The following is a 20593-nucleotide window of genomic DNA, read 5'->3' as shown; positions in this document are numbered from 1 at the left end:
GCTGCAGAAGGTTTTTCCGCTTCTGCGGCGTGAGGGGTTACTGAAGACGTGCTTCGGCACTTTGTTTTATCACTACTCCAGCAGCCATAGGAAACTATTGGCACTTGCAATAGTCCAGGCTTTTTTTTTGCCAGGCGTTTGGTGCCCACTGCCCCCCAGAGCTTGGTGCCCAGGGCTGCAGCCCCTAAGCCGGGCCTGGATGCGACGCGTTGTGAACTTCCATGGTATTGTTCCAGCTGCTTTTTTCACTTTTTTGTTTTACTTTTCGACTATAATGACTAGGGAACAATCATTATTCCTTTATTTTTATCACATTATAGATTTAAAAAATATATGTATCAGTTAGATTAACTGTTGCACCCCTAGTCTCTAATGGTTTCCAATTCATTGCGTTCACATTACAGATTTGCATCTCATCTGGAATTGTACTTACAATACACAATGAAGCTTAAATCATAATAGCCAACGGTAAGTAATCTTAATGATATGACCGTGTGACTTTGATGAAAGCAAATTGACTCAAGTCTTTCCTTGTATTGATACTTACACAATGATGTTGTTGATGGGAATGTGGATGAGCTTGACAAAGAATCCAATGAAACCCATGATGGCAAACCCAATCGCTGTGGCCATGGCAATCTTCTGAAATTCTGCAGGAGGACAATGTGGAAATACAATCAAAATCTACCTTTTGTTTGTTTTTTGATGGTTCTCGCAGCCCATGAAAGATTAACATACACGCAAAAAGACAAGAGAGAGCAAAGAGTGAGTTAGTTTAATGGTACCTTTTCGGTCTGGTTTCGTGCATCTCTTTACCAGCCTGATCGAGTCTTTGACGAACTGCCGGCTGGGCTCAACAAACTGCATAACCTGGTCCATGATGCTGTGGCCACAGAGAGGATACAGTAAATATGTTAGATACAGTATATAGATAGATAGGATACCATTGTACAGTCTGCACACGGAAAACTCCCATCTCCATATTTTAACTTTTTGTGTTTTTTCGTAAATTAATGCCCTCCTTGTTCATACTACAGTGTCACACAAAAGCATCAAAAGTAGCAGATCTACAAGCTTGAAACGCAAAGTGACGCCTTTTCAGCTTGTAGATCTGCTACTTTCGAATCCTGAAAAGTAACTGTTTTGGACATATGCATGGTTCGATGATATGCATGGTTCTCAACCTTTTTCATTCCAAGAACCCCCAGTATGATATGCATTAGGCCACAAGCCTCCATTCAGAGTACAGATTTGCCATTTATGGCACCCCGATCTATGCTGTAAAAAGTCCTCTGTAATTAACGCTGGGTGTACAAATGGAGCTAAATGGGCCCAAAAGGGTCCATTCGGTTCCATTTGTAAACCTTCTGGTTTACAGACCCGTAACGGTCCATTGGGACCCCTGGTGGTCCCCGGACGCGACATTGAGAACCTGTGGTATGCAGTACATCCTCAGCTGTTTCTATATGTTTTTATGTACCGGTATATATCCTACCCGAGTAATACAGGGAAATGTGTAACTGTACACATTGTCCTAGTGGTATATGGTCATTCACTACACAAATGTCTCTAATGTTTTGGCACACTCCTTAGGTTTTCACAATTTAGTTGGACTTAGTAACTATTATTATAACTTGTATATTTCACTATGGACCTGCATTGCACAACACATTAGCTACGTGTACTAAGCTAGCAGATTGAATACTGTATTAACAGTTTAAAAAAAAACACATTGGTACAGTTTCATACAAAAGGATGCTAAAAGGATTAAACCGAAGAAAGCACTTTGGCTTGTTTCCATTGGGGTCCTGTGTATTAATTACTGCCATGCCAATATTTCACCGCACACACATAGTGTGTGACTAAGTCTAAAATGTAAAAGTCTAGATCTACAGTGTCAGTGTTTAAAAAGGAATGATATCTAGATTAGATCATTTATAAAGGAATGATCTAGACCAGATCACTCAACAACACGTTGCATTGCCAACGTCACTGTGTTTGTGCTGACGTCGCCATAGTGGTCGTCCTCACCGTTTACACTGTACACAAGTATACACCTGATCACAATTATTCATATTTAAAATCAGCCCACATCTATAAGTGTTAGATTACATTCAACAACAACCATAATGGATCACAAAAGGTTTAGATAAACAACATTAATGCTACTTTACAACAGACAACAGGTCAACGGTGGTGCGATGTGAGCACAGCTAGAACCACTGACGTTACATCAACACTCACTTTAAACGCTGGAGAGCATTTTAAAAACACGTCAATGAGGCATTCAAAATGATTTCACCTTCAAACGTGTTTGTAACTTCAAACTTCATTTGAACCATGTTAGATTCATTGCAAACACACGTTCTTGGTTCTGGTGACTGTTATTGTCCTTCTTATGCGTGAGGATACCGTGATTTTTCCATCACTTTTTCTATATATGTTTTTGTTGATTTGAAAGTGAAATATCCCTTTAAGTAGCGAAACTAGCTGATTTACAAGATCACAACGGTCGCGAGCTTGTAAATCGGCCATTTTCGCTATTCGTCGTGTGAAGAAGTACAGGGTTTAGAAAACCAGGTTTAACGCTGTAATAGGGAGCACGTTAACTGTTAAGTGTTACAGATAGGTTAGTGTTTGAAATACTAACTAAAATATACAATATAAACGTTGTATTTACCTGTGTGTTAGTGTTGCTGGTGTCCAGTAGATGGTAACGTGTCGACGGTCAGAGAATAACTAAAGAGACACGTAGCGTCTCTGCCGTCCTGTAGTCTATGATGGTGTTGCCAGGTTCTGCGAGAGAAATGAGCAACCAAGTCTATGTTAAACGAGCACAAAAGAAGCGACTTTATTGCCACATGAGTCAAGAGGACTTCACAGGTCAAGGTCTGATTGAAAACTATATCTAACATTATGTGTCAGTGGTGGAAAGTAACTGACTACATGCACTCAAGTACTGTACTTATAAGTACAATTTTGAGGTAGGCCTATTTATTTGTACTTTACTTGAGTATTTCAATTTTCCAATTTCCAATACTTTTACTTCTACTCTTCTACTCCACTACATCTCAGAGGCAAATATTGTACTTTTACTCCACTAAAATTATTTGAAAACTTTAGGTACAAGTTACTTTGCAGATATAAATTATTACATTATAAATCATACATTTACCACTTTAGTCCTATTTTATACCTTAGCTATTTGAAAATAGCAGATCTGCTATTTTTTTTTTTTAAAGTGATTTTTTTTTTTTTTTTTTTTTACATTTTGGATATGTTTTGAAACATTTTAACACGAATCTGACAAAATAAAAATTAATCAGAATCACTGGTTTAAACAACAGTAGGAAACAAACCCAAATAAGCAACTACACTTAAGAAACAAGCCCCAAAAAACCGCAAGCACCAATATTTACAAGCAACTTTACAGAAAAACAAGCCCAAAGTCGCTTATAGTAAGCGGGCATGGCAACAATGCCCTTAAATCTATGGATGACGCCGACTTTACACATCGCGCATGCGTAGTAGCAGCAGGATAGGAGCGGCAGCTTTTCCGGTGCTTCTCTCACGCCCTCTGCGTTATTCGATTGTTAAGACGTGACGTTGCGCCCCGCTAGAATAACTTCCGGGTCCAAGTGTTTTAATGTTAATAATAATAATGTTAAATCATAATAATAAATAAATACTTAGTACTTCTATGATATTAGCATTAAGACCCTTATTAACCCTCAATGGTTCATTTCTGAAAAAGGAGGTTATTGTAAAAAGATTTACGGGTTCCAACATGTTGTTTACAATGAAGAGTGGACGGCGCTGGTGCCTTTTGGACCCGGACGTGACGTCGGACTACAAAATTACGTCAGACTTAAGAACCGAATTATGATTCCCACACCGCGTCGTGGCAAACCCGCTGAGCGGGCGCTGTGATTGGTCAGTAGTCGCTGTGATTGGTCAGTAGTCGCTGTGATTGACAGTTCTCGTTTTTGCTACTATGCCTATACCTAACCTTAACCCTAACCCTAACCTCAGTAAAACTATGCCTAAACCTAACCCTAACCCTAACCCTAACCTCAGTAAGACTATGCCTAAACCTAACCCTAACCCTAACCCTAACCTCAGTAAAACTATGCCTGCCGGGGAGCCAATCAGACACGTAAGGCGGGTCTAAATCCAGGACGCGGCGTGGGATTCATAATAACGCCTCGCCTCTCTCTCCCACGAAAGTGCAAGTTGATATAAGCTGCTGCCACCACGCGGTTAGGAGGTGTGTGTGTGTGTGTGTGTGTGTGTGTGTGTGTGTGTGTGTGTGTGTGTGTGTGTGTGTATGTGTGTGTGCGTGCGTGCGTGCGTGCGTGCGTGCGTGCGCGCGTGCGTGCGTGCGTGCGTGTGCGTGTGTGTGTGTGTGTGTACATAATTTAAAATTATGTTTGTATTAATTATGCAAGTTAATACACACTTTGTTCTGCTGCTGCTGTTGTAGTTGTGGTGTAGTCAGTGGTTATAATCATATTTTAACTGGAGACCCCCCACCCTGATAAGCACTTGGAATTGTAGGAGTTGAGTTTTCAGTTCCACAGATAAATATTGTGAAAATAGCAGATCTATAAGCTCACAACGCCTCGCTTTTTTTGCGAGGCGTTGTGAGCTTGTAGATCTGCTATTTTCCACAATATTTGCATCTTTCTTATATTATTTGATAATTTGTGGCCAGTGTTTTACCAGTTTTTATAGTATAGTTTGTTGAGGACCTTTGATGTAATAATGTTTTTTTTTTTCTTTTCTTTCTTTTTGAGGTATTAAAATAAGGTCTAAAAAGTCATTACAATTGTCACTTCACTGTCATCTGGGGACTGATTTCCTCTGCGTTTAGGATTGCAAGTTGCCAGGAGAGGGCATGCGTGGCAAACCCACTGCTGAAACCATGTGGGTTCTCCTCATGCATGAGGTGATGATGAGACAGAGAGGCATTCCGTGAAAAATGGTAGGACATGCAGTCATGCACATCCCCACAGTTCTTTAAATACAGTGCTGGACCCAACAATAATCAGGCATGTCCACACACGATAAACTGCTCTCCCGTCTTGTTTATTTTAGCCACTTAAAAACCCCATATGGTTGACCGGAGTCCCTCAGGGGTCTATATATACGTCTTTTATGTTTTATGTTATTGTGGGGAAAGCTTTCGCAGAATATAGCCGACGGACAAGCTCACAACACGTTGCAACGAGCTGTGAGCATGTCAGCTTGCCAGTAACTAAAGTTCCAGTAACCTACCTGTGAGCTTGCCAGTAAATAAAGTTTTCAAATAATTGTAGTGGAGTTATTTGCCTCTGGGATGTAGTGTGGAGTAGAAGTACAATTATAAAAAAAAAATTGAAATACTCCATTAAAGTACAAGTACCTCAAAATTATACTTAAGTACAGTACTCAAGTATATGTACTTACACAACTGCATTCCATCCTACCCCTTTACTAGTGGCTGGCCTCCATCCCGGACCCTGAGGAGTGAGGACACAGGAGGAGGACCAGACACGCCAGGGCCAAGTTCAGCAGTGGCTGACCAGGAGAAGGAGGAGGAAGGCCAGGGAGAAAGAAAGATTAGATCATCAAAGATGTGAGGCTGCAGAGGGGATCATAAGAGCACAGCTGACCAGAGAACAAAATGGCTCTTGTTCTGTATACAAACAGTATTATTTATGTTTTATTTATTTAGAAGAAAATATGTAGCACTGACTATCAGAGCTGCCCAGTGGCCTCATGAGGACATGGCAGGTGTTGTTCCCTCAATACTTGAGCAATTACTAGTGGATACATTATATACATACAGTATTATTTATGTATTTATGTATTTAAATATTGAGAAAAAATCAGTAGCACTGACCATCAGAGCTGCCCAGTGGCCTCATGAGGACATGGCAGACTGTCGTTCACTCCAGCTGCTTTGAGGAAGGCAGTGTGTCTTGCCAGTGCCTGTGTCAAAAGAGCACATTGTGCTCCAATTGGTTTCTGGACTGGAACGTGCCTCTAAATGGCAAAAGGCTGCCACTGTGTGTGCAGCAAAATACAACACTGTTTATTTATTTTTTATGTTTGTCTGTCCTTTCCTTTCCAGGTCTAGACTCCACAAAGACCTGTGCCCTGATGTGTGCTCCGTCTGATGCATCTTGGTCCTATATCCATCCCCCCATCCACAGTTGTCTGCGAACGAGACTTTGATGCCATGAAGCAGGTAAAGACTTGTACACGCTGCACATGGTACCATTTTAATCTAATCTCCTAAGGGGGTCCCTGCCGCAAACACTTTTCAAATGGCGGTCCACGGCCTAATACTGCATGTCTCAATTTGGGTGTCCTGTTTGAGAGCCAGTAGATATTATCTAAATCATTTCTAAAAGTTTTTTTTTTTTTTTTTAAGGGAAAGAAAGAAGAAGATAAAGAACAGGAAGAACAAGAGTAAGTAAAACTAAAAGTTAAATGTTGCATACTTTTTTATTCCAAATACAAAGTGAATATTCGATGGAGTGAACTGTATTGCAGGCAGCACACAGCATTTGGGCCTGGTTTATCAATGTACCAAATTCATCAGATTTGGTACCAATGTGTGCAGCGATATAGAGTGGTCACTACATGTGTACGACCATAATAATTGGGCCAGTAAACACTAACAGTTTCAGCCTTGTACATCCAACATTCCTTTGTTTTTTTAACTGGGTGTACTGGACCAAGTCCCAGTAAAGCCCTGTCAGGAGGTTGGCTGTTGTTGGCTTATGCCCATTATGCAGCCATTCAAGTCTCGCATTATTAATAAGCTAAAACTAAGTCCCTTTAACCCCCGGGGAAAATTCCACATCACATGTAAGTCTCTCACGTGTTGTCCTGCATGTACGTATGATGCTGGGTCTAGCTACCAGCCTGCAGAATTCTACTCATGCAGTGTGCACAAAAGTTGTACAGGGGTTTTAAGAAAACAGGCGGAACTAAGCAGTATGTTTGACAAGAACATGTTTATTTTCACATGACCATGCATGCATTGCAATAATAGAAGATGCCATGTAGAATAGTATGTTTTTTTGACATCCTTACTTACTATACGTAAGCCAAACCAGAGCCTAAAAAAATAAAATAAAAAAGACCTCTGAAATGGCTATTTTCCGATGCTTTAAAACGGCTTGGTGGGAGGGTAAAGCCCCTGAAATTATTATGAGGCACCAAACCAATTATCAAGAACAATAAAGATTAAATTGTTGTAGGCAGGCCATTGGTTCGTTAACACCTTTTAGCAGGGTGCCAAGATATAAAATGCTATGGGACTTTTTATCTAACTATTTCCCAGGTCATCGTGTTTGTGCTGTAGATTGTGCTAAATATTCCTACCACTACTAATCTACTAAATTAGAAACAATGATGATGACCTACAAGCACATGGCACCCCCTGACCACAACCCACCCCTACATCCCTTCACACACTTAGATCAGCACTTAGATCATCATTTATCCTACTATAATTCTACAAAGCTCTGTGAGGGTGGTGTGAGGGTGGTGAGGCCAAATCTCTTCTGCCCGGTTCTCCTCAGTGGCTGGAGGGGATGCGGGATAACCCCACGTTTGCAACTACTTTCGCCTGCGCACTTCACCGAGTATGGACTAGTATAGTATACCTTTCAAAAGCAATAACATTGTCTTTACAAAAGTGCTCTGCACAGTGCTGTTTATACATTGCATTATATGCATATTTGATCTGCTCAGAATAGGGCTTTAGTAAAGACAAACTTAAATATCAAACCCTAGACACATCCATTCACAATCTGTGTACAGGACTGATGTAGGCACAAGCAGAGCATTTTAATAAGTACACTTGGCATTTAAATTCAAGGATCTGGGTGCAGTTTTTCTGGCACGATAACTTCCTTCATTTGTCACGGTAGTATAATGATAAAAAATATGACTAATACCCTGACAACAAGAACTACTAATAGGCTCTATGCACAGCAGCCATATTGGAAAGAAATTGGGCCTCTTTCTTACTTCCTTCATAGGTTTCACCAATGATACTAATGAAGGCTCTGTTCCATTTCATGTAGCAGTGGTTCTCAAACCTTTTCATTTCAAGGACCCCCATAACTCTCAGAGCTACACACCGTTTTAAGGGGGCATTTGGAACCCCCTCAAGGATACATGAGGGTCCCTGGACCGCCCTTTGAGACCCACTGGTGCAGCAGGGTGTTTCCAGTGAGCCAACACGCACAATATCAGCACCCTGACCTCTGTTTGACCAGAATGGAACAAGAGCCTTCATTAGTATCATTGGCAACACCTGTGAAGGAAGTGAGAAGGGGCCCAATCTCTCTCCCAAAAAATGGCTGCTGTGCATAGAGCCTATTGTCTAGGACACAGCAAACTTGCAAAATAGCAGTCAGTCCCAGGTGAGTGTGGTGGGGTTCAGTCCCAGGTGATGCCCAACATGTTGCAGCTGATCTCCCACAGTTTCTGGGCCAAGTCGTCGTCTGAAGCGTCCCTGGAGCACCGTGCTGGGGCACAGTCACTGTTAACACATAGCAATGGACATGGCACATGAGTGTGTTGGTGTATGTGTGTGTGTGAGCGATAGAGAGTACAGGCATTAATTCATATGCATGCCATAACATGCATATACACATATTTACCTTAAAGGGCAAGACTTAAGTGCTTAAAGAACATCATGAAGAGGGGTAACATCAAGTCTTGTGACCTTGAGCACAAGGCAGTGGACAATAATGGGACCCAGTGTCTCCCTGCTTAGCACTCAGCATCAAGGGTTGGATTGGGGTAAGTCCCTGCGACAAACTAGCGTCATGCCCAGGGGGTGTACTTGTACATCAAGCTGCCTCACGCTAAGGAAACAGGAGATAGGCTCCTGCCCTATGGGCCTCAGGGCTCGGCAAGGTTTGCTAATGTACCTAAAGCTCTTCACAGATTCAAAATGACAGACCCGAACCCTAAATGGACCGCTGAAATTGGTTCCGAGATCCGAGTGGAGCCGACATAAATAAAATAAAAAAGAAAGACGCACCAGGACCCCACCCATTACTGTATGCACCCGACAAACCTAAAATGCTGTTCATTCGCAGTCTGCGAGATGTCAGCTATAGGCTACTCCATGCTGTAGAGCCTACAATAAGAGACATTGACATTTATTAAATTGCATATATTCACCTCGATTAATAAGGAATCCAACAACTTTGTTAACCCATTCATATTGGCTGCAGTAATCTGATCCCTGGTCAGTCTATAGCAGCACTTTGATTCTTGCAGCTAGAGCCCCCCTTCTTTCACACCCACAGTCAGTCTACAAAGAACAACTATTTGTTGTGTATTAGCTTGTCTGACACCTAGTCGGTGGAGTTGAGAGAGCAACTATAGCCAATGCAGCCAATACACACGATTGCGTAACACAATGGGAAACGGTCGGGGCAAATAAATAAATAAATAGACCACTCGATCGCAATAGTGTCCTCCCAATAGTGGGGGACATTCAGGCCCTTCTGACCCCCCCCCTCCCCCCCCCTCCAAATCTTGGCTGCACACCCTTTTATGAATCCCATATCGGTCTTTATACAGGAACAAACTACACTAAAATACAATAGACATCTAAGACAAGTATTTTGTGAATGAGGCTCATTGTATTTGAACCTGCCTTGCCTCCAATCGTCTGTACTTGGTTCTTATTCTCCTGACACATGTAAGTAGGTAAGTAAGTAAGTCGGTCGGAGTGGATTATCGTCAGTATCGGCTGATAGCGAGGGTGTCTGTCCCTTTTTCAGTGCACTAGCCACCCGGGAGATGGTTTGGTTTGCTGATGTGTAGCTCAACACCTACCATTAGCTGAGAGAGAGAGAGAGAGAGAGAGAGAGAGAGAGAGAGAGAGAGAGAGAGAGAGAGAGAGAGAGAGAGAGAGAGAGAGAGAGAGAGAGAGAGAGAGAGAGAGAGAGAGAGAGAGAGCGAGCGCCACACAGCAAGGCAGGTGAGAAGTCATGGCAGTGGCTGATGCATGTCATGGCATGTGGCCCTGTTCAGACTGGCAACTAAAATCCAGTTGCCAGTGTGCATGCACGTGCGTGTGTGTGCAGTGGTGTAAAGTCACTAAGTACATTTACTTAAGTAGTGTATATAGGAGTTTAGGTACTTTTACTTTACTGGAGTATTTCCAAATGTCAATACTTCTACTTCTACCCCACTACATCTCAGAGGCAAATATTGTACTTTTACTCCACTACAATTATTTGGAAACTCTAGTTACTAGTTACTTTGTAGTCTAGATTGTGATAATTATTATAAAACATACATTTTCAACCCTATATACATTTCGGCTATTTGAAAATAGGAGATCTACAGATCTTGTAGATCGGCTATTTTCAAAAGATTTGTCTACATTAGAAAAATTTAAATGAGACATTCTGCATAATGAGTTCTTTCTACTTTTGGTACTTTAAGTACATTTTGATACCAAAGCTTTTGTACTTTTACTCAAGTAAATTTTGTATTCCTTGTAACAGAGTATTTCTACATTGCAGTATTGATACTTTTACTTGTGTGTGTGCCTACAGTACAACCTGAAGTAGCCTCCACTGCAGCTCTCCAGGCCCGGCTCCACAGCACAGTAGATGGTGGTCTGAGCTCCCTCCACCGTGGTCTTGGTGAACACCCTGAAGATCTTCACCGCTACCTGGATGCACTGGTGCTGGTGCCTCCACAGGTCTGACTGCACCACGCCCGGGTGCAGGGAGAACACACTCACCCCTGAGCCTAGAGAACACATGCAGACACGCACACCCACACTATATTCTCTGCTGTCGGGGAGAAACTAAGCTAATTCCAAAATGTTCATTTTTCAGGAAATTAAAAAACGAAATATTATCTTTTCAAGAAATTAAGAAAACCTTATATCTTTTTAAAATAAAGCAATACTGCCTCATCAAAGTTGGTATTGTGACTTATATATATTGTCAGATACTTGCATGTATCATTATATAATCACCACTTTACCCAAATCCAGCTCAAGTGGAGTTAGGAGGTTTTGTCCATCATTGATAAGAAGAGCTGACAATGGATCTCCAAGCTCACAATGCATCACAACGTGTGAATTAAGCGACAATATATAAAATACATGTAGGCCTACAGTACAGAATGAAAACAGATTGTGGACATATTTTATCTAATTAATTATACAATTTTGACTATTCAAAATATATAGATTTTACTCTGGCATTTTTTTCAATGAAAGATTCCTCAGGTTACTAATATTGTAACTTTTACACAGCTGCATATTTAACTTGTCTTTCTTAATTTTGTTCTTCCTTTCTTTCTGTCTTTCTTTCTTTCTTTCTTTCTTTCTTTCTTCCTTCCACTTTATTTGTGAAGGGCTCGGCTCTCTCACCCTGTAGCCGCCGGGCGAGTGAGCGCGCACAGAGGACGTTGGCCAGCTTGCTCTGCCCGTACGCCTTGACGGTGTCGTAGCTCTTCTCGCTGTTGATGTCGTCCAGTTGCAGGCCCGACCAGGTGTGAGCCACCGATGACACCATGACGATACGAGACGGAGTAGAACGCTTGATCAGGTCCAGCAGCAGGTAGGTCAACAGGAAGTGACCTAGACAGGAAGTCAAGGAAGAGTGAAAATGTTAAAAGCAATGTGTTGAGCTGTGCAAGTGAATGAATGAATGTTTATTTCGAACATTAAACATAAAATACTAAAAACTACTCTAAATTCTAATAATAAACGTAATTTATGTAGCACAGTTTATTTTTGTTTGTAGGCTATTGCTTTATTATAGCTCTGTTCTTTATTTCCTTTTTCTGAAGTGTGTTTTCAGGTACATTTCTGATATCTGCGTCATTTTGTGAGCATCGGGGGCAGACACGCAAATACAAATAGTGTTTAGTGTGTTTAGAGAACTTGTCCAAAAATACATTTATACAAAGATTATATCAAAAAAGATGTTTGTACAATAGAAGAAGTTACACAATAAGTTGATGTTATTAATGTTAGAATTGGACTCAAGAACCCCTGAAGTGTTTTTGGGATCCTGTATGCTATTGTTCATTGTTCTCTGTTTCCTGGTAAACTATTGGCCTGACAGTGTTTATTATAGTTCATCAGTCACACATGTGAAACACATGTAAAAGGGTGTGTGTGTGTGTGTGTGTGTGTGTGTGTGTGTGTGTGTGTGTGTGTGTGTGTGTGTGTGTGTGTGTGTGTGTGTGTGTGTGTGTGTGTGTGTGTGTGTGTGTGTGTGTGTATGTACACAGGTGTACATACATGCCTGCCTTAGCCAAGGGGGCGGGGGGCGGGGGGTGGTGGGGGGGGGGGGTACCCTGACTAATATGCCATTTCCTCTTATTAGCCTTGAATTACTGTACATGTCCTGTTCCACTTATTTCCAGCACCAGCTGTTGTCACTTACTAAATAAAGACAACTTCAATTGGAGCAGAGCTTAAAGCCGCATTCCCTAACTTTCGTGTCCTATCCGGGACTTGAAACCGAGTCCCTATAGCGCAAGCGCCAACATTTTCACTTTTGAGCTAAAACAGAGAGCACATTTAGGAATGCAAATCATTTCCGTTTGAGCTTCATGCAGTGTCTCTTATCAACCAGTAGTGGTCCTACCCGACCGCAGGATGTAAATCAATTGAAGAGCAGGGAGGCCACCTCCAACCACCGCAATTGTTCTAGTTATATTTATTAACGTACTCTACCATACAGATTGGTAAAAATATATATTTTTTCACAAACAAACAAAAAGTTATTGATCAAAAAGACAACCTCTCCAAAAATGCTGTGAATATGTAAGATTTCACATAAAATTCTAGTCTCCCATCCCGCATCTAGAAAGTCAAGTGTAATCAGGCTCAGTGTGAGTGACCATGCAGCCATACCATGGTGTTCTTACCTAGGTGGTTGACTCCTAACTGCATTTCGAAGCCATCTACAGTCTTGGAGTGAGGACACATCATGATGCCTGCATTGTTTATCAGCATGTTCACCTGCTTCTCCTCTGTAAGACACACGCACGCACGCACGCACGCACGCACGCACACACACACACACACACACACACACACACACACACACACACACACACACACACACACACACACACACACACACACACACACACAGGCATAGCATAGTAGCAACAATATGTTATGGACTGTTAACCACTTTCAACTTTGAGACCAATATAGGCAAACATAGTCAAAAACTTAAAATACCAAGTGAAAGTAGCTGATCTACAACGCTTGAAAGCTTGTAGATCGGCACTTCCGGTCGGGTGGCAAAAGTTTCGCCAAAGCGCGGCTTCCGGTAGAGCGCATTCAGGAACAACTGGTTGCATAGTGTTCTCTCACTGTAAACATCATCTCTCCAGAAAAAAGAGGGGAAAAAAAGCTATTGAAATACGCGATTTAAAGCAAGGACCATAGGCGCAGGTTTTTAACTGTGCTGGACCCGTTATGGGGTTATGGGATTTTCTGTACTGTGCTCTCGTCCAAGGATATCATAACGTCATAATAAAGGTAAGAATAACGTTGGGAGAAATTCTCCTTTAAGTGGTTTAGGTAATACTGAATAACCTCTCCCCTTTCAGCCCTTGCATCCATCTATTCCATCCATTGCGTATGGCTACGTGTGAGCTAACTAACTTCTATAAAATAAAATAAACAACTGCAACCAAACAGAGGACGCCCAGTCTGTGTTTACTTATTGGGGATATTTCTACCTCTGTTGATGAGCTCACTGAAGGCTCTGATGGACCTGGTATCAGACAGATCCAGTTTCCTCACAACCATGTTCTCGTTTCCCGTGTCCTCCAGTATGACCTTCCTGGCTTCCTCTGCCCTCTCCAAGTCTCTGCAGGCCATGATGATGCGTGCACCTGAAAGAATGGGCTCAATGAGTTCAAGTACAGTATACAGTAGCCGTCCGTCCGTCCACGTGCACGCGCGTCTGTCTGTCTGTCTGTCTGTCTGTCTGTCTGTCTGTCTGTCTGTCTGTCTGTCGCAACAGAATTTCACTATTATGTAATATGTATCCCTTCAGCACAATAGTGTTTGAATCTCTACTTCAAAGTTAAGAGTTCATACCAAGAGCTCTGTTTGTTGTAATTCAACGTGTACAGACTCATTCAGAGCTTCATTTATCCATCCACTTCTCTCACATGAATACAGGACCCCTCGTCTGACGTAAATAACGATGCATTCCTCTTAATGAGAGCAGGGAGGGGGACACACATGCTTGCCCTCCAGTTCTAGCTGTGTCGCGCCCTCTCAAACTACATAATACACAATATACACATACGGACACGGCTTGCACACACACCCCATACGCACACAAACACAATAGCTGCTATGTCCAGTAATTATGGGAGATGGGGACCGTTACTCAGTGCGAAGCACTTGTGTTCCATCAAAGTGGCTTTGTCTCTGTCTTCCCGCTCCCATGAGAGGAAGCGTCATTTCCCCACCACAATGCCCTAACAGCCATACACATTCTAATTAACCACAGCATCCAAAATGTCAAAATAGGCGAACATTTTGTGAAACTAGTCGATCTGCAAGCTCACAGTGCGCCACAACATGGCGCGTTGTGAACTTGTAGATTAGCTATTTTCGGCAAAGAGTTAGAGGTAAAAAAGAAGGGGACCAAGTGCAGACCCCTGGGGGACCAGAGTCAACGAAGTATATACTGTAGGGTATATTTGTTAAACTGTAAATAAACAGTTACATAGGCTAAAAGTTCTCCAGTGGACAATTCCACATTTCCTCATTAACTATTACGGATAATTTATTAAATTCTGTGATTGTAATGTCGGTCGTTGCTGCTAGTATCGGTAATAATGGCATTAGTGAAGTGTCGAGATTTCTTGTTGCTGTTATCCTTCTCAAAATGCCTTTGAGCTTGCAGGTCTCTAACATGTTCTCTCAACATGTCAAAGGAATAAAGCTTATTAACCTTCTACTTTGTTTTGTTTCAGTAGATTGATACAGTGTATGTCGGTGACAGTGTGTGTGTGTGTGTGTGTGTGTGTGTGTGTGTGTGTGTGTGTGTGTGTGTGTGTGTGTGTGTGTGTGTGTGTGTGTGTGTGTGTGTGTGTGTGTGTGTGTGTGTGTGTGTGTGTGTGTGTCTGTGTGTCTGTGTGTGCGTGGGTGCGTGCGCATTGGGACAGACAGTGGTGAGCTGTGGATTTTTGAACTAAGGGTACTGTATTTTATGACGTCACACGTGCGCGCACATAGCCACTCAGCTCAGTGATTATTAATGTAATCATATGTATTATTATTTTGTTGTATTGTTGCATTGTTAATTTGTTGTTTTTATTTTTGTTTCAAATTAATTATTTTATTTTCCTTTTAATTTTATATAAAAGCCCTTTACATAGACTCACCCACACATAAGTAGGCCTACTTAAAATAATCAGACAACTTGTCTTTGTCTTGTCTCAGAGAACTGGGTCCTCTGCTAAGCGACCCCCTTCACACCTTGCAGTGCAGAGATGTTGTCTGTCATTGTGACTTTAATGACACGTTTAATGACACATTCAATTCAAGTCCGTGTCTTTTCTCGAGTAGCCTAATGTTATGCAAAGCAGCCAGGTAGACGCTATTGAGAACGGCTCGCCACTGACGGCGCGAACCTTGAGAGGCTATTGTTTTTAAACTTTAAGGCGTTAAAGACCGCCGCTGACGGTGCGTGCACGCGCGCCCCAGCTCCCACAGTGTCAGAACTAAGGGTACGCCGTACCCCCCCGTACCCCCTACAGCTCAACCCTGGGGACAGACACCCAATTCCCTGTCTGGTGTGCAAAATGAAGTCAAGTGTTTAAGTGAAGGTGTCAGGTGGAATGGATCACATTGTTTAAGCCTTAAGCCTCATTTATAGCCTGTAGTGCAAAATGGTGTCGCTTGCCGTCCATAAGCCACAAAATAAAATGGGGCTTAAGTTTAAACCAGCCATTCCCAACCTGTGGGCCGGGGCCCACTGGTGTGCCGTGAGGTTATTGCAAGTGGGCCCCCGAATAATGGGCAAATCCCTTATATGGTAATGATAATATGACACTGATATAACTTTTTTTTTCTTTGAAATCTTCAAAAAAATGAGTTTTCATTTTGATGCGGATAAATGAGAACTTACAGTAGCTGACTACGTTAGTCACATGGGTGGGCCGTGAACGCTTTAGAGATTTTATAGAGGGCACTGCTCCAAAAAATGTTGAGAACCGCTGGTTTAAACTGTTTGTAATTGTAATGGGGACTCCCTGGAAACCCCTCACTTTGAGCAGTGTTCATTTTGTCGACTAAAACTATGACGAAAAATGTTCGTCGGCTTGAAAAATGTTCGTTGGCTACCTTTTTTTCACTGACGAAAACTAAATAGAAACTAAGCTATGATGACTAAAACTAAGCCAATTTTGTCAAAAAATTTAAACTAGACGAAAATGTCAGGGAGGGACTAGTGGAGAAGAGATCCAGTAACTAAAAAATAAGTCATTTCATGGTTGGTTGCGCTCGGGTGTTGCGCTCTGAAAATAGCTGATCTACAAGCTCACAACGATGACGACGCGTGTAGAGCGGCTATTTTCAGCATGCAACCAAGTGTAAAATCAGGCATTACGACGCCATCAAAGGCCGGCCAAAATACATTTTAGTCGACAAAACTGTAGATTTAGTCGACTAAAATCTCATGATATTTAGTTGACTAAAACTAGACCAAAGCTAAAACATTTTAGATGACAAAAATATTACTAAATATGACTAAACTAAAATAAATGTGCTGTCAAAATCAACAGTGACTTTGAGAGCCAGTGCAGTAACCCACCTCTCCTGGCCAGATCTCTGGCGGTCTCCTTGCCAATACCAGTGTTGGCTCCCGTTATGATCACTGTTTTCCCATCTAACCTCTCCTCAGAGGACCAGTGGTTGCAGCAAACACTCCTGTAGACACAACACAACAGGGTGACCACTATGACACACAGCCTGTATATAGGTCAGTGGTTCTCAAACTTTTTCGTGTCAAGGACGCCCGAATTGATATATATTTGGCCGCGAAACCCCGCAGCGTGGCACAAAGTGACGCTCTGCAAGCTTGTAGATCTGCTATTTTTGAATGGCCAACATATAAATGGATAAAGTGTTTGAGATGATTGTGATGCTGTGTTAACTGCTTTTGCTGGGGATCCAATGGAACCCACCCCAAGGACCCCTGGGGGTCCCAGGACCCCACTTTGAGAACCAATGGCCTAGGCAACACTATACTACACCCCCCCCCCCCCCCACACACACACACACACACACACACACACACAAACACACAATAGGGCTAACCAAAAAAAAAATCCATTAGAACCAAACCATAGACGCACGCACGCACGCACGCACGCACGCACGCACGCACGCACGCACACACACACACACACACACACACACACACACACACACACTCAGTTTGTGATCCCCTCTCATATGCAGGCTATTACAGTAGTATATCGATATTATATCGATATTGTGATATGAGACTAGATATCGGCTGGGATTTTGGATATCTTAAATCGTGCTATGGCAGCAAAAGTAATATATTTTCCTTGTTTTAGTCACTTAAGCCCTATTTTATAATTTCTAAAATGTTCAAAACCTTTCAAAAATAGCGAAAACAGCCGATCGACAGCTCACAATGTGACCGATATTATTGTCAATAGAGGTGTTTGGTCAAACATTTTTTGATTTTGTCCTTATTGCCCAGCTCTATAGTCTGTCAATCTTAATGGCTGGAAATAAATCCCCACGTTTAATGAGGCCAGATCGTATGTCTTTATATGTCTTCATGAATTGAATACACAGGACCACAATAGAAACAAACTGTTAATAAAGTATTCAATCATTCAATCAAAAAAGAGCACCAATAAGGATTATTGTCATTTTGTCGTTTACTGGTGTTGCACATTGTTCTATGTAATTGCATACTGTATGTAACAAAGGATGCATACTCTCATGAAAAGTGCCTGCATGTCAATTATATCACAAAGGGGACCAACTGATTGATTGATTGATTGATTGATTGATTGATTGATTGATTACTTTATTTAGAAGTTTGCAGAAAAAAAGCACATGAAAGTACAGTTTAAATACAAGGTCATCTAAATAGGATTAAAAAAGCCCATGAAAACGTTTTTTTTCAAATGGGGTCCAACCACTATCAATACATAAAGTATTCAACTAAGTCATTGTGATGATCATTGAATTAATTTAAGCCACACTACAACAGTGCAAAAGATCATGAATGTGTATCATACTGTAATATCAATATCAATACCTGCACAAGTTAAAAAAAATAGACTATTCCATGAGTGAATTCATAGCCTACAACTGCATTTTGGACTGCATTTTGGGTATAGCCTAAGGCTACTGGTAATTCTCTAGGCATAATTTCATATATTTCCCCAGAACATTAATGCTTATTTAAACGAGGCTACTATTTATTTTAAGACTACATTTTATTTTTTATTTTTGCAAGACTATAGGGAAAAGTCCTATCAAGTCCTATATCATTTGTTATAGGACAACTAAAGAAAATAGCCAATCTACAAGCTCACAATGCATTGCATGGTGATGTGTTGTGATCTTGTAGATATACCAATAATTCAACACGGTTAGTCTAGATAACAATAAGTGTCAGTCTAGTGCAGCATCCCCTTAATCTACACAGTTTGTATTTCAAGATTTGACACATATCTTATACAAATTTAAATAAGGCAAAGTTAACTTAACCACAACATTTTTTGCAGTATTGTTCCTACCTGCAATACATTGTCCTTAAAACTGTCAGATTCCACCTGAGGGACACCAGGGCCTTCCTTATTGACCAACTGAACAAAGATTCACTACCAGTCCACAAGCCTTTTTTTTTATCAATGGACTGCCTTTCCCTGCCCACTTCTGGTCCAACATAACAGCAGCACTAGATCCCATAGTTCAGAGGGACAGTTGCACTATAATTAGATCATTGCCTGTCTCAACTGTCTGGAACTCAACTGCAGATATTATGTCTATGACTTTAGTTAATACATCTATGATTTATTCGCCCACACACAAATGTTGGAATTTGTATAAGACTTATAAGTTCATTAAAAGGTGTTTCCTTAAGGGATAGTTCACAAAAAAAAATACTTTTTAATATTAATTAGTCACCCCATGGAGACTTGAATTCATGGATATCTTTTAGTTTTTGTCGCATTCCTAAGCCAATAATTTGATGACCAGCGGACCGGTAGGCAGCGGTTCCGGTAGGAGATACAAAATAGACCCTTTGTGTCTCCTACCGGAACCGCTGCCGGTCATCAAATTATTGGCTTAGGAATGCGACAAAAACTAAAAAAATATCCATGAATTCAAGTCTCCATGGGGTGACTAATCGATGGGAAAAAAAGTTGTTTTTGGGGTGAACTATCCCTTTAACATGCTTTAACATTAGATCTAATAGCTCAAATCAAATGTATAATCAAATAGAATAGGCACATATCACAGATATAAAAAACTATCTTCTAAACAGACTGGAAACCACTGTCATTGTAAAGACCAGACAGATTCAGACAATGGTTGATTAGTTTGATTCATCTACATAATCTATTCATTACCAAATGATGTTGTTCACTATGACTTTCATGTCATTTGTGAACTGTTGCTGCATAACCAACTAGCCAATCACTGGGTGACCGACCCAACGGCTATGGGACTCCATGCTCCAGAGGGGTGGGGGGTATTTCCCACCACAGACAACAGCACCACCCACAGTACAACTGTATAATTACAGGCCCTCAACTTTTCTTCCACCAACAGTCTGTTCAAGCTCCAGTGTATCTTTAAATAACTCACAGACCTAGAGCCTGGGGATGGTGCTATTCATCTTCTTATAAAGTCATACTGTTAATATTATGAGGTACACACACACACACACACACACACACACACACACACACACACACACACACACACACACACACACACACACACACACACACACACACACACACACACACACACACAGTAGTCAAAACATAATCTCTTGCCCCAGCCTTCAGCCTGGCGGAGATAGTAAATAAATACAAGATGACCAAGGTGGAACAGGAGGGCCAACAAAAGGACAAACATGGAGGTCAAACCACAACGCAAGTCTTTTGAATTATGTGGCAATATTTAATCACATAATTATCAATATATCCATTGATTTCAAGCCAAAAATAACCACAATTATTAGAAACTGATTGATGTACAATACAAAGTAAAAGCATTTTATTCATAATAACCACATGACACCCAATCACCATGAGACCAATGTAATTAAAACCTGAATGATATGACAAACACCACAATTTAAAAACATGTTATTAATAATAATATCAAACATGTCACAGCAATATAATTCAAACGTGAACAATGAATGATAAGCATTACGTTAAAGCATGTTATCAATAATAATATCAAACATGTCACCATAATACCAATATAATTCAAATATGAACAATGAATGACAAACGTTACATTATAAAAGCATGTTATCAATAATAA

At 41.2% G+C, this 20593-nt stretch overlaps 2 protein-coding genes across 2 annotated transcripts; both read right to left on the bottom strand.

Moving 5' to 3' along the window:
* Positions 1-543: 543 nt before the first annotated feature.
* Positions 544-2791, bottom strand: sec61g (SEC61 translocon subunit gamma; the record flags this gene model as incomplete). The annotated part of the gene is made up of 3 exons (XM_084048604.1): positions 2681-2791; positions 786-883; positions 544-650 (listed from the first exon to the last, which is right to left on the bottom strand). The coding sequence occupies exons 2-3, from the start codon at positions 877-879 to the stop codon at positions 544-546; spliced, it is 201 nt and encodes a 66-aa protein (XP_083904730.1). The 5' UTR covers positions 880-883; positions 2681-2791.
* A 4212-nt stretch (positions 2792-7003) lies between these two features.
* On the bottom strand, positions 7004-18923 carry LOC311039271 (retinol dehydrogenase 12). Its single transcript, XM_084049026.1, has 7 exons — positions 18826-18923; positions 16851-16966; positions 13756-13911; positions 12928-13032; positions 11417-11626; positions 10593-10785; positions 7004-8545 (listed from the first exon to the last, which is right to left on the bottom strand). The coding sequence occupies exons 1-7, from the start codon at positions 18834-18836 to the stop codon at positions 8443-8445; spliced, it is 894 nt and encodes a 297-aa protein (XP_083905152.1). The 5' UTR covers positions 18837-18923; the 3' UTR covers positions 7004-8442.
* Positions 18924-20593: the final 1670 nt, after the last annotated feature.

The sequence above is a fragment of the Gymnoscopelus microlampas genome (assembly GCF_963454915.1).
Source record: "Gymnoscopelus microlampas genome assembly, chromosome: 22".
In the NCBI taxonomy this organism is placed as follows: domain Eukaryota; kingdom Metazoa; phylum Chordata; class Actinopteri; order Myctophiformes; family Myctophidae; genus Gymnoscopelus; species Gymnoscopelus microlampas.
Note: the sequence above shows the minus strand (reverse complement) of the source record. Positions and strands in the feature narration are given on the sequence as shown.

Coding starts and splice junctions, on each gene's coding strand:
- LOC311039271 (XM_084049026.1), bottom strand. Junction 13,033..13,755: donor CAGTGAGCTCATCAACAGAG/GTAGAAATATCC, acceptor TGTGTCTTACAG/AGGAGAAGCAGGTGAACATG. Junction 10,786..11,416: donor ACTCGCCCGGCGGCTACAGG/GTGAGAGAGCCG, acceptor TGTGTTCTCTAG/GCTCAGGGGTGAGTGTGTTC.